The 14,883-nt window shown below is 42.9% G+C and overlaps 1 protein-coding gene across 6 annotated transcripts in view; it reads right to left on the bottom strand.

Annotated features, from left to right (window-relative positions):
• Window positions 1-14,883, bottom strand: part of LOC111235128 (proto-oncogene tyrosine-protein kinase Src) — a 29,398-nt gene that overhangs the window by 7,694 nt on the left and 6,821 nt on the right. Inside the window, exons 1-5 of one of the 6 annotated variants that reach the window (XM_022763460.1) lie at window positions 12,846-12,906; window positions 3,085-3,346; window positions 2,848-2,947; window positions 1,805-1,822; window positions 555-653 (exon numbers count right to left, since the gene is read on the bottom strand). In XM_022763460.1, coding sequence (XP_022619181.1) covers window positions 555-653; window positions 1,805-1,822; window positions 2,848-2,947; window positions 3,085-3,337 — 470 coding nt within the window. In that variant the 5' untranslated portion in view covers window positions 3,338-3,346; window positions 12,846-12,906. Of the gene's footprint in view, window positions 1-554; window positions 654-1,804; window positions 1,823-2,847; window positions 2,948-3,084; window positions 3,347-12,622; window positions 12,673-12,845; window positions 12,907-14,883 lie in introns of those variants that run through there. The other 5 variants (XM_022763461.1, XM_022763459.1, XM_022763462.1 and 2 more) reach the window with 5 other exon arrangements.

Raw genomic sequence — 14,883 nt, 5'->3', positions numbered from 1 at the left:
TTGGGAGAGAGGCGGGGGACATCCTGGACAGGTTGGCAGTCCATGACAGGGCTGACAAAGAGCCATTCACACTCACATTCACACCTTTGGGCAATTTACAGTTTCTAATTAGCTGAACTGAGGTTTGAAGCCAGAATCTTCTTGCTGTGAGGCGACAGTACTAATCACTGCTCCACCGTGCCATCCATTGATTAAACAAATGAGCTATAACGTGTTATTTAGTGAGCTTTAGAGGTGCTAGTAGGTGGATTTTGTTATATTTGGACAGAGCCAGGCTAATTGTTTCACCCTGTTTCAAGTCTTTATCCTAAGCTAACTGACTGCTGGCTATAGTTCCATATTTGCCAAGAATGGTGTTGATTTTCTCATCTAACTCTAATAAGCATATTTCCCAAAAATGTTAAACTATTCCTTTAAGAGCTCATTTCAAATTCATATAGAGACAAAAAGCTAGAGAAAATCTTAAGAACCCAACATTTGAGTGTTAATTCTTCTGTGCACTTGGTGAAAAACAGATAAAAGAAACAGAGCAAGAAAAAAATGGAGGGATTTACTCTTCTGCCTGGATGGAGTCAGATGGAGCCACATAATTGCTGGGGATATAACCACTCTCTCCAGTGGTCAGGGAGCGCGCCAGCCACCAGTCCCCTTCTCTGCAGCGATGAAATGATAACACACAGCTTCACCGAGGCTCATCACACATCCAGAACACAAATAAAATACTCCTCATGACTTTTAGGGCTGGTCTTTATCAAGTGTCTCAGAGCATAGACAGAGTCATACAGACCTAACATCCACTTTGTGTTTTTGAGTGAAACTACCATAATAATTCAAATCAAGCTGTTCCTACAATAACTCATGGAGAAGCTTGATAAATATAAGCCCAAATGTCTCTACTGTTGTGAAAAAAATAATTGGAAGTTACATAATTATATACATACATGCATTCATGTGGGTATGACAACAGGGAGGGATGGTGCTCGTATCCTAGACATTACCAGGGAGTGAGCTGCAGTAGCTTTGCAGCACTAGATTCACTTAGAAATTTAAAGGCCCCATATTGTATTGTAAGTGAGATTTCCATGTCTTTTTTGATTAAAACACAGGTCTAGGTTCTATATTAATACTGTGAAAGTATCAAAGCTATCAGTCCACAGAGAAATGCACACAGCCTGTATTCAGAAACTGAGCCGTAAAACAAGGCGCCAGGACTTCTGTGACTTTGTGATGTCACAACAAAACAGTCACCACCCTCAGCCATACCCCAAGCCCAGCCCACCTGGACTCACCATCCAAGCTTGCGGGATTTGGTTTCTCTGAGTGTTTACCTGAAATCTGCTATATCTTTTTACGAACACTCAGAAACCAGTCAGCCAATCAGAAGAGAGGCTCTGAGCCTGAACCGACCTGTTGTTACTAGAGCTCCAGAGAGAAGTCTGAGAGAGGAGATGTAAAACTATACTGAGATGGTTTTGGTTCTTAAAACCACAAATATATCTTCTTATGGATCAGCACTTCAATTAAAACATTGGAAAAGTGTAACATATGGGACCTTTAAAGTAAACTCATGATTTGTGTACATGAATTGCCTCAAGCTGGCCTGCATTGATTATAGTGCTGCAAGGCTTTGCACTAACTCCCCCTACTGTACTAAGGGATCATGGGGCATGAGCAAGAGTTATGTGGTTTGTGCATTTCTAGCGAAGTGGTATTATAGTGCAAAAGTATACGCTTTAGGTGATACAAACACACAGGCAGACAAACGGCACGTTTCAAATACAATTCCAGAGAAGCTTCAACAAACCTGCAGTTCACCTTCCTCCTGTAAAAAATACGATGGTTTGTGACGGAGAGATGGAAAAAAAAGAGAGATGAAAGGGAAAGCAGTGAAAAAGAAGGAGGTTAAAGGAATACAGAGAGCATGTTATGAACAGTGGCAGAATAGCAGAGTACACAGAACTGACTCATAAAACGACCAATACAGTGCATATGATAAAGCTATGAATCTAAAATATTTAAACCATTACATAATGACGGGGGAACAAGAATGAGGTAAAAGGGGGTTTAAGAGAAAAACTTGCAGCGGGCAAAATGTTATCATAACAAAAGCCTATCAGATAACTGTGCATGGTTATAATATTACATTTAACTGCACCAATCAGAACTGTGATAACCAGTTAACTAATCTTAGAGTTGGTTCATGGATCCTGGGTGCACTTGACCCAATAATGAAACAGGTCTTTGGCTTAAGGGGCCAGATGCAGTGATAATCCACTATTGTCCTCAGCTGCCTGCCTTCTAGGTCAGTAGTTTGTAACTAGGCAAGCGCACTGGGGGTGCAGCACTGTAGTATATGGTTCACTGCACCTCTATTGATTCATAGAGCAAGCACCCTGTTTTGGAAACAAGCATGTCTCCCCCTTAAACAGGTTAGATTTGTATTGAGTAACTAGGTCTCGCAATCTCAGGAGTTACATGTGGCAGTAAACACGGCCATGACCTTACTGAGGTGGACTGAGCAAGGAGACCTAATCAGTCTCAGTGAAGCTTTTGGTGAATGAAGCAAAGTTTGTGCAGAAACCTGTCAGCTGACACAAAAATAAAGCTTTCCTATGGTAATGGGAGGTTTCAGAGAGATGGGGTGACATTTGGAGGAGCAGAGCAGCCAGTCAGACAACTGAGCAGCAACTCAGCCGGTCTGCAGACGTGTCTATCTGCAGTTACTCTTTATCAAGAGTAAAAAAAAAAAAGTGACTATTCTTGAGCGTATTCATGTTTAGAAATAACAGAGGAGACAGAGAGTATTCAAAAAAAGGGATGTGCGATTCTTTTCTGTATTTTCCTTACGTGTTGTTGACTATCTGAAGGCGTTCGCCCTTCCTGAAAGACAGATCTGAGGCTGTTCGAGACTCGTAGTCATACAATGCCACGAAGGTCGTCACACCTCCTGGTAGAACAAGAAAGTTTGTCTTTTATCAAAGAGCTGTGTACGGCACATGCAGGGCAAACAGTTAAAACAGCCCACACAATAAACCACTACATGTAAAAAAAATGAGGACTGAGTCACTGAGCTGAGGTTCTCACCTGCTAGTGTGATTCTGTTAGGAGAGGTGACGCTGTTATTGTCCACGCCTCCAAACAGGGCCAGCTCTGCGTTATTGGCCATAGACTGATTGCCACTGAGACCTCCATCCATAGTAGGGCTGCGGTTGGGTGTTAAGGACTGTTGATTGGAGTTGAGGTGGTGGCCGCCGGCCCCTCCTCCAGAGCTGAGGTTGCCATCGAGGCTGCGGGTTCGCTGGCTTGATTCCTTGGGCTTACTCTTGGATCCCCCCATGGCCAAGGCCTGTGCATGCAAGGACAGAGAAAGAAGTCTATGAGACTGCAGATGAAGAAGAAACTTAATTAAAATTCCATTTCAATGCAAGATAAATTACATCATCATTTTGCATCAAGTAGACTTATGTCATTTCCGTAGAAAACATTCTCTGGAAACATTCCTCCAACTGCCACAAGGCCAGATGCAGAAACCAGAGACGGACTGCAGACCGTGGCTCTAAACCCACAGAGACACACTGCTATGTAGACCACAAGAAGCAGAAGTCCCCACGGACAGTGGAGCAGCTGCCACTCTTTGGTTTCAACACAGACATGAGATCCACTTCACCACACTGCCACCAGCAGAGCACACACACACACCCACACACATATCCACACCCACACCCAAACACGCACACACACACACACACACACACACACACACACACACACACACACACACACACACACACACACACACAGCCGACATGTGGCACATGCCTGCATGCACATGTGTCAGACGCAGATGCACAGACAGATAAATGCTCCGGCATTTTGTGGTGTCATAGTCGTTCTTTTGGTTTTATTCACACTGATCATTTACAGATGAGTTCGTTTATTTATTCAGTAGAGCTCCCACCGAACCCCATTCACGTCCATCTCATTTAAGTCATTACGTGGGAGCGAAACACTGCTGGCCTATTTATGTTTGTAGTAGTGCTGAGAAAAATAACTTAATCAAGTACTTTTTTAGATCATCTATTATTTTTTTTATTTCAGTTATCAAAGGGAAATGCCAAACATTCAATGGTTCTAACTTCTAGTGTGAACTCTAAGGGTTGAAATCTGTGGGTTTTAGATTGCTGGTTGGACAATATAGTCAAACTGGAGATGACTGTGATGAATTTAAACATTTTATAGACTAAACAAATAATCTATCTCTGGCCATTTGGGGGCAGCAGAACAAGATGTAAACACAATATCACCATTACAAGTTGTTGTGTTGAATGTGTTAGCATTTGCCTATTTACAGATTGAGCAGACACAGAACAACTTTATTATTCATTTGGAGACATGTGTCTCATGTCTGATATTCATTCCCCCTTTTAACGCTTTTTTTTGTCTCCACCAACTCCTGAGGGAAACATCTGGCTCTTTAGCAGCAAAATGCATGTTTACCAGCTTGTTGCTAACTCTGCCATTTGGTGCTGGGGAGGTAGTGAGCATTAGTTTTATCAGAGCTTGTTTGCTGAAAACAGCTCCCTGCTGCGCCTGGAAAAACAAGGCTGGAGAGGGACGTGAGAATGAACCAAAACATTGAAGCTGATGCCAGAAAAAACAAAACAATGCACTGAAAGATGCTAAAACGCTCCATGGAGCTGTGGAGAACTGCAGATTAACTGATAATGAATCATTAGCTGCAACTCTTTATTGCAACTACTGATCCATAATTAACTGTAGATAGCTTGAACATGGCTTTTATTTTTTCATGCTGCTCATTGTAAAGCAGTGTCAGTGAAGTGGTTACAGAAAGACTAAAAGGGAATCAGTTATAATAGTGTTCAACATCAGTGAGTTTTCAGTAATGGGCAATATTTAAGATACTGAGCCAAGACCTGATGAGAACAGGCCAAGGTCAAGAGGGCAGCTTTGGACTTTTTTTTTTTGTCTCTCTGTGCCTCTTCATTTCTGAAGCTTCCCCGCCCACTCAGGCTCATGAAGTAGCTCTAATCATAGCTTAGTGCAGCAAATTCATTATACTAAGCCAAGGATAATTTAGGGACTCAAGCCTGTGCTATCATGGGTAGATATAGCCGCAGGGAGTCCGCTAGGAAATGCTAATTTACAGAAAACATTAAGGTGGGGTGGCTCGGGAGATAAGCAGATAAGGGTCACAGTGGATGCGGGTGAGTGTCAGGCTATACCCGGCCCCTCTGCCGAGATCCCCTGTCTGACTGTTGCTATTTTGGAGGCCATGCATCTGTTGGACCTTGACACCGGAGTGAGCCCGGTCTCATTCACAAGCAAAGAGTCTAATCCTAAACAAGAGACAAGCTACGATGCACAGGCTAGCAGGCAGTCAGAGCAGTGCAGTGACATATGGTGGAAAATGTGTGGCACAAAGAAGAGCACAGTTCGCTAACCACACAAGGGAAATTAGTGAAGCTGTCACTGGTTCTTGTCGGTCATTTTGGATGCTTGCTCAGTCCCCACCTCGCCCAGCACTTTTCAACAGAATGACAATGAGCAGAATGAGCAAAAGCAACACAGGAGACTAGATTTTACTGGTGTCAGTTTAGGTGAATGCTGTTGATGTACAGTGTGTGCACGTGCACATGTGAGCTCATCCAGAGGAGCCGTGATGCAGCTCAGAGATAAATATTATAACAGACACAGACAGGCAGCAAGGAAATGAGATGAGGAGAGGAGCAAGGGAGGGGAGGGGAGCATAACATTGGGGTTCATTTTTGGTTGGCATCATGAATGGGCGAGCTGGGGGAGGAGGGGCGAGGAAGTGAAGAGGGGTCAATGGGGCCGGACAGTCGATATCTCCCCCCCTCAGGGCATGTCTGCATAATAGGGGTCGCATCCCAGTAAGTGTAACAGCGCAGGCGGGCAGGTTGACACACACAGACACAAGAGAGCAGACACAAAGATGACGGCTGGCTCAGGGAGCTGCTCTTTGTGTGTTTTGTGTTCTCCCCGAGCAGACTGACTGGTTGCATGGTTAACAAGCTATTTGAGGCAGAGCACAGCACAGACGCTACCGCTTTCATCTCCAGTCGTCGGTGGGGTAAAAGCTATCCCCCAGATCCACACAGATGATGCTTTCACTCAAGAGATGTCGCCTCAGTGAGATAACTTAAATAACTCATTATGCAGACATACCATTCCTCAATAATTTTGCCTTAAACTGAATATGCATGTAGGACAGTGGCTGTGCATGTGACACAGCATCTGATGTGGTCAACAAAGGAACGAAAACCCATTTTACCCTCATACACATTTTAATGTTGAATAGAAATTGGTTCCTTTGCCCGATGGTGTCCCAATACTCAGATTCAGCTTTGCAACCAGGCAAATACACTAAAAACTCCCAAAAAGGGAAGACTTGAACCCAGTAAACATGAATCCAGAGCATTAAGAGAGTCTCTGGTCTTTCTTCACACTCAGTTTCCAACAAAGCCATCTTTTGTCAGCTCACAGCAGGCAGCACAATCAAGACACAAAATTGGCCTGTGGCTTGCAGGCTGCCAGATATCCTTGCGTGTTCTAGCTCTAACAGCCAGTAGGAAATATGGAAATGAAGGAAGTCATGAAGCCAAACAATGTCATGTTTTGCAGGAGAGTAAGTGGAATCATGTCTGTGTGTGTGTGTGTGTGTGTGTGTGTGTGTGTGTGTGTGTGTGTGTGTGTGTGTGTGTTTGTGTGTGTGTATGTATCATCTGCAGTAACTAATGATAATGAGGGGCTGATTCTGGCCTAATAGCACTGAGGTACTGTAACAAGCACCTACTGTCTGGAGAGGCAGAGCTGCATGAAAATCCCTCTGGCGAGGTGGGGGTGTGGCTGGGGAGGGGGATGGGGGATTTGTTTAATTATGCATAAGATCTGGCAATGAATTCCAAATCCTTTAAGTCTCCTGGGCTTTTGGTAAATGGGAATAGTCTTTTAATATTGCTGTTGGGGTTGCCCCCCCCCTTCTCTTCACAGGATGTTGCATATCCCTGATTTGGTTTTTCATTTCATGTGAAAAGAAAACAATTACAATCTCTGAATAGTATTCTCTTATTGAAATAATAGAAAGGAGATGGTGGCATTCACAGATGGAGTCTTTGTCAGGGCAGGATCATGACACTGGTCCATTTCCTCCCAAAAAACACAGGCTTTGCAATGAACTCTACTGTGCTCTGGCTCATTTAAAAAAAAATCTTTTCATCTTTTGGGAAGGATCAAACAGTCATGAACATCAAAATTGAAAAAGCTTCAGATGTTCTGTATGCAGTCTTAATGAGAGATTTCCCAGTACGAAGCTGAAGCGAACTCAAAGTAATACTGAGGGAGACGGTGAAACTCTGCTATGTGAATAGGCAAGTTAGGACTTGAATGCTGCGATGACAGCTACAGTAGACCCCTCACTTCTACCTCACAGTGCCTGTTGCTATAGGACTGTGGCCTAATACATAGATTTGGCATGTCTTTAATGCCTCAGGCAACAGATTAAAGGTCACAATTCATCTTATGCTATAATGCTATTGTTACAACAATGAAACTGTTGCATTAACGCCTTGTATTTGTGTCACACTGTAGGAATAACAAATGTTGCTCTCCATTCACCTTTTATGATTGATCACTGGGGGAAAGCAACATGGGATTAAATAGAGTGTTTTGCATTTGTTCTTGGATGTCACCTGAGTAAGATTAAGTACCTACAGAAGACTGTGTAGCCATGAGTTTAAAAGGAAAAAAAGATGTTTATTTAATCGTGACCATAGTATTATAAGGTTATAGCACACTTTTTTTTCTTTTTTTTTCATTAATGAGTTACTGACACGACATTTACACTCGCTCTAGTTTGCCCTATAATTTCCTTTATCATCATGTCATTGCTCAGTACCTGAGGTTAAAGAAGCAACAAAGCTAAAATGCAGCAGTACATTTGCAGTGACAGTATATTTGGTCAAGACTAAGTTATGACAAGAATCTGATGTGTGCTTTACAATTTAAAAAATATTATGGCATAAAAATATTAGCTACATTTGTAAGACCTAGAAAAAAGAGGTTAACCAAACTGCAGTGACTGCACCCTGGCTAGTTAAGGGGGAGCGTGTCTATGTTCCCACAGCCCTATATTCCCCTTTTATACCCTTTCAGAACGCTTTGCATCCACGTTCCATGGCGTCTTCACATTTATCCACCTCAGCGATCATTTTTGTAAAGCATTGTTTTCAGTTACGGAATTCACCATTCTAATGTGGACGGAAGGGCTAACCGGATAAATATTACCCGGGTTAGTGTGGACATGGGCTTATGGGAACATATAAGACTGTGGGAAAATAGGGCTTAATTTTCAAAACATTCTTAGAAATGTGGGAACATAGGGCTGACCCCAGTTAGGTTAGCAAGTGACACAGCCTGAGCTAAAGCTAATATACAAACCTTTTGCTTGTAATTGAAAAATCTGTTTTAGTGTTCCAACATCTTAGTGAATTGGGTTTGTTATATGACATAAAATCTAATCAGTATTCAGGGAAAATGGCAACATAAACTACTTTCTAAAAAGTAACTAGCCTAGCTTAGCAGAGTAGCAGCAACTGCCTTCTCTGCAGCATCTGACTAGTGGAATTCACATTGTTGTGGCAAAACTACCTAATATTTGAACATGAATTAAACTAGCTCAGACAAGAAAATGGACTGAAATCTGTATTTGTAGATATTACATTTGCCTTTACATTATCCAAACAGACAGTGCCTTTTTAGGTTTTATTAGCCTGTTAATCTGCTAGCTGCTGAACATTTTAGCGACCGGATGCTAACTCTACCATGCTAATAAGCCTTATTTTTAAATAAGAAATAAATAAATTGACTTAATAAGTCACACACCTAAATGATAGCGACTTGGACAGTGAGAGGGACTCCCTGAGCTTGGCCAGGTAAAAGGTAAAGGTAAAGGAGCAGAGAAACTAGATGATGTGATTCTGAATTTGCCGGACATGTCTTGCACTGTATAACAGAGACAGATTAACATTTAGTCTCAATAGGCCTCCTTTGCACACCCTCTTTCCCTCTAGCTGAGTGAACAACAGGTGCCAGACTGTAGGGAGATAACATTCCGTTTTTATTGCATTTGCATAAACAGACATCAAACGTTTAAAATGTTATGTGTGTGTGTGTGTGTGTGTGTGTGTGTGTGTGTGTGTGTCTGGTATGTGTTGTGTACGTGTGATGGAGAACGCAAGTGGATAAATGGACAGGCTGTACTCGTAGTCAAAATCAGAATAGTGCAAACATACTCACACTTGACCGATTACAACCTCATTCCAAAAGGGTTTTACATACAACAGCAACTGATTTAGCACAGGGGATAGGAAGTATGTGTGTGTGTGTGTGCGTGTGTCTACAGGGAATGCTTGCACGTGTCTTTGCCTGAGTGAGCAAGTGCATGTGATCCTAATGTCAGACTGGTGGATGTATTCCTTCATCTTAATGCTCTCTATGTAATTACTATGGGGAGGGGAAAGTGGGGAGGCTTTGGCTCCTGCGTCAACAGCCACCAGTCGTAGCATAATCCAGTCCTGCTTGTTCTGTCCAGATTATCAACATCTATTCCCTAATCGTATTCGCCAAACTCTGTGATGACATTCCATCTGGGGCCTGCGAACAACACGGTTGCTGCAATGACAAGACAGGATAGACCGGTCAAACCACAACTACTGCTGCTGTTGCTGCTCCTCCAAGCACTTCTCTTATCGTGTCTCAACAAATCCAACTGCTGTGGGAAAACAGCAAAAAAAAATCTCCACTGAGAGCACCTAGAACAGTTTACAAGCGTCACACAGTTTGATTGAGTTACTTAATACACACCATGTACCACAGCAGGTGGGCCGGTTCCTGGCTCTGAGCAAACATTGGTGTAGTTGAATGTCATTTTGTTTCTCTTCTCCTTCAACAAACATGAATAGAGGAAATAGGTGCTCGGATGTGTTTGCACACCATTACTTCTCCCGTGCAATTGACTAGTATTCATCTACACTTCCTATTTTGTTACCCATTAGGTTGATCATTACAAAGAGCTAAGATGAAGTAACACAGCAGAGAGCAATGTCATAAAGCTGGTGGCATTTCACCTACTTTGCATTGTAAGTGCACACTGAATCAAACTGTGAACCTGAACGCTCCTCTGTGTTTGGAGGTCTGAAGGTAAACACACGCCCCCGATGGCAGGACTTCGCTGAGTCCTGGATAAAGCATGTGTACCGATCCCCCTCCCGCGCTCCTGTCACGGACAGACACAGGGATGGGGAGGTGGTGAAGTCAATATTTACCGCTCCACACACACACACATGGCCCGGCCGTTACCATGGAGGCGATTCCAAGCATTCCACAAACCAACAAACTCCACAGATAGTTGCACACACATTTTCTGGGCCAAAACACTCAGAGAACACTGCATGCCTATCCGATGAAGAAACTGATGAAGAAAAGGCAAGATTAGTAGAGACTCCGTCTCTCTGAACTGTGTCTGTCACTTCCTTAAAACATTTGGGTGAAATAGAGATGGGGGAGGGTAGGGAGGGATGACAGAGAAAGAGAGAGAAGGTGAGATCACCTGAAAAAACTCTTTCCATTATGATGTTTTTGGTTCTACCACAGGAAGATTCCCATAAAAACATCATGTTTACCCATTTCCCCAGCCTCTCAGGAGCCTGCAGTGCTTTGGCTTCTATAATAGGATCAGGGGCTATGAGCCCTTATCCCTTTCACTGCGTGCTTGCGTCTGTGTGTGCATTTCTCACCACTGGTATTTTTGCTAAAAAAGCGACCTACAGTGTGTTCACGTCACCTTTTATTTGCCAAACGCTACAGCCAACCCAACTTTAAAATCATATGACATCTCTGGGCTCACAGAGCCGAGCAGCTGGCCGCTCCATCTTAAACCCCGTGCTTACAGAGGAATTTTTTTGTCCACTTCCAAACAACAAACACTGCTGGCACCAAATGCAGGTTCATGGATTTTCTGTTATTCCCTGCTCCTAATCTGAGTATGACATACATCAAATTATTTTGGGATTGAGGCTCAGTAAGAAAATATCTGGGCCATTTTAGATGAGGTGATCTGTGGGCCTGTCTGTTAAAGGGATAGTTCAACATTTAGAGAAATTAATTTATAAGTTTTCTTGTCAAGATTTAGATGAGAAGATTGACACCACTCTTATATCAGTCTGTTCAATATAAGGCTACATCCAGCAACCGATTAGCTTAGTTTAGTCCAAAGGCAAGAAAATCCACCTACCAGCACCTCTAAAGCTTAGAGGGGAGCTGCAAACTATATATAACCTGTTAAATTAGTGAGTTTTAGAGGTGCTGGTAGGCAGGTTTTGTTACTTTGGACAGAGCCGGGCTAGCTATTTTCCTATTTCCAATATTTATGCTAAGCTAATTGCTAACCAGCTGCTGGTTGTAGACTTGTATTTAAGGGAAATATATGATATTGGTATCTATAACCACGTTTCCACCGCAGGAACTTTCCCCAGGAACCAGGAACCAGGAACCAGGAACCTTTTGAGGAACTATGTGCATTTCCACCTCAGGAACCAGGGTCTAAATATAGTTCTGGGGTAATTGATCGACCCCCTAAAAAGTCCCTGGTCGGGGGGTAGTACCTTCCAAAGGTTCAGAAACTTAGGGGTGTGGTCTGCAGTGCTGAACATTTCTGACTGCTCGCGTACTCACTGCATTTTATTTCACCCGCCATTCTTAAAAGTCCGCAGCGAGCGAGCACCGAGTGAGCAAACACATTTTCCACACCGCGAAACAAGTCTGGGAGAAGGTTAAAAAAAAACTGAAACAGGACTACATGAAAATAAAGGACAACAACATCCGGAGTGGCTAGGGTTGCCACCCGTCATGTATAATACAGGATCGTCCCAGATTTGAAAATAAAATGCTGCATCCTGTATTGAATGAATACAGGGCGCAATTTGTCCCGTATTTTCATTCATGTTATGTCCTCAAAGTGCTCTGAATAATGTAATGTCAAGTAATGATCTTACATAATCTTCCCGGGACTTTAGGCCGCAGACAACAATGTGCCATAGGAACCTTTTAGTTCCTGAAAAAAAGTACCTAAAACTAAAAGGTACTTTTTTGGTCAAAACCCGGCTTATCTTCTCATCTAATTCTCGCCAAGATCAGGAAAAGTTTACATCTCAAATTGTCAAGCCATTCCTCTGAGAACAGGAAGAGGTGCGAGACATTTTCCGCCTCATTTTAATTCATCACCAACAGCCTAATCTCCTGCTTCTTTCCATCTTCTGTCTTCTCCTTCCTCTCATCTGGGACCAGCTCCAGCTACTCCATCCCTTACATTATGCCAAAGCCCACAAGGCAACACTTGAGCTCAACACTTTCCCAGTTCCACAGGCAGCACTGTGATTAAACCTGGAGAAGAGGCTACGTAACTGTGGGACACACCTAAACATGTAATACAAAAATCCACCTTCCACACTGACACACAGAGATTGTCTGGAGCTCAGACCTGTCAAGTCACATGACATCTGTCATACAGAGTAAGAGACTGTACCTGAGAGTGTGAGAGTGTGTGAGGTGACTTCACTCACACTGGGGATGTCTGTGTCCTACAATCATTTCTGACGAAACATCATCAAAGTGCAGCTGTAACATGTCCTGCTTTGAAACCCTTACCGCTGCGATCCTTGAAACCGGTCACTATGCTATCTTTAACTGTAGCTCTCTGTCTGCAGAACTGTAAAAAAAAAAAAATAAAAATAACAATGGGTACTCACTTGCTCCTAATTCAACTGAGACCTTTGACTAACCTCCCTAGACTGGGTGTGACGGGGACGGCTTAGACGAGACAGTGATGCGACATTACTGTAATTTCCTCTGGTTAGCAGAGGAAACAGCAGAAACAGAAACAGCAAATAAATTCCGCAACATTAAGCATACCATTGCGCAATTAAACATTTCACAGTTTCATGTTTATAAGGAGGAGAGAGAGCATAATGTCAAACGGCACATTAACCGATTGTGAGCGAGTGAACCTCATGTCAAAACACATGCACTGTTTTATGGCCCAAGGTCTCCCAGCTGTTCCCCTGTCACTATATGGTGGATACAGACCAACAGCAGCAGTAGCGGCAGCGGCTATCTCTCCTCCTAAAAACTATGAGCTTTGAGGCATCTGTGGCATGCACAGAGCTGTGGCTGCAGTGAATGGACCCTCAGGTATTCACAGTATTGTGTTGATAGTGTGAGAAGCGTATTGTTCCTCTGTGGTGTATTAAATACCAAGAACAGGCAGAATGGTTCACTACTGTACTGATGAAATCTGCTCCACTGTTCTTGACTTACATCCAGGTTTATGTTGCTTCTGGGCTTCGCTACAACATCGTCCTCACATCCTTTTCTCTCTGCACCTCTGCTCTGCTGCTCTCATCTAAATATGGTCATTATGTGAACTGAGACTGATGAGCTGTGGTCATGTGTTCAAACGAGAAATGGAGACGAGGGAGAGGGAGCGAGATGGAGGAAGTGAGGAGAAGAAAAAAGATAATCCTCATGGGCTTTGTGCGCCCCCCACCCCCACCCCCCCAAGTCTTACTCCCTCACACTCAGTCTACCACCCCTCTCTCTTGTGCTCTCTTCCCCATTCTTTCTCCAATCCTTTCAGGAGATTTCCAGAGGGAAATGGTGGAAATAAAGGATTTCAATTCCTCTGATGTGTCAGCCGCAGTCACGTGAGGAGGAAGAACATTATTTTTCTGCTTTCCAAATATTAGTGAACTGGCAGTCAACTCAAAGAGGTGGGGAGACATTCCTGCTGAGAGAGATATCTGACACATGAAAATACAGGGATCCAAAAGTCTTTGACTGGTAATGCTATGACAAATATATTAGAGATGCAGTTTCATAAAGCCCTTCAGAGAGGACGTGTAATATCACACAGGCCTATGTTTTAATGTTTCAGAGTAGCTATATCTTGCCCACAGTTATGGCAAACCCTTAAATTCACCTCCTCTCATCACATTTCAAAGAGGAAGCATTTGATCTGCCGGAGTCTACAGAGACTCCCATGTGCCTCATGCTTTAGTAAACCAGGGCTTTCACCGTTTAACTTCTCATCAGCACAGCCAGGCAGTAAGAGAAATCTGTGCAGCTCTGAAATCCAAGGCCTGACCCAGAGGGAATATAAACATATATATGATGTACAGAGCAGCAGCAAATTAAATAAAACAGAAAACACTGGATCATAGTATGTAATCTGCCAATCAAAAATTTTAGAACACCTCCACTGTAAAACACTTGCTGAGTTTGATACTTGCTATATAAATAAATGTTATTATTCTCATAATTTTTTACTGAAATTTAAGTAAGACCAAAAACTGAAAAAAAAAACAATTCTTGAAACAAGTAATGATGCAGAAAACTTACAGTTTTTCTGCAGCAGTGGTAGTAAATGAAGCCTTTAAGTAATTCCTACAGGTGTCCCAGGTGGTACTTACAAACAAACCCTCTGTTCTGTACAAAGGCGGTGTATGAACAGACAGTGTTACTACACCCTCTGAAGTATTAATTAGACATTAACATTGCACTGCAGGAAGTACAACTGTATATTGCTGTCATACTGACAAGAAAAAGGCAGTTAACAAAGGACAACAGGTTAGTCAGGGGTTCATCCCATACAGGAAGACAATGACCTAAAACATTAGAGGAAGAGAACAAGATGGTGGTTTCACATGATGGAAGAGCAGCACAGTCTCCCGACTTAAACCCCATGGAGCTGGTTTGGGATGATGTGGACACAAGGCAAAGCAAACTACA

The sequence above is a fragment of the Seriola dumerili genome, unplaced genomic scaffold, assembly GCF_002260705.1.
Source record: "Seriola dumerili isolate Sdu_G_001 unplaced genomic scaffold, Sdu_1.0 BDQW01000468.1, whole genome shotgun sequence".
Taxonomy (NCBI): Eukaryota; Metazoa; Chordata; class Actinopteri; order Carangiformes; family Carangidae; genus Seriola; species Seriola dumerili.
The sequence above is the reverse complement of the archived record's forward strand: the minus strand, read 5'-3'. Positions and strand labels throughout refer to the sequence as shown.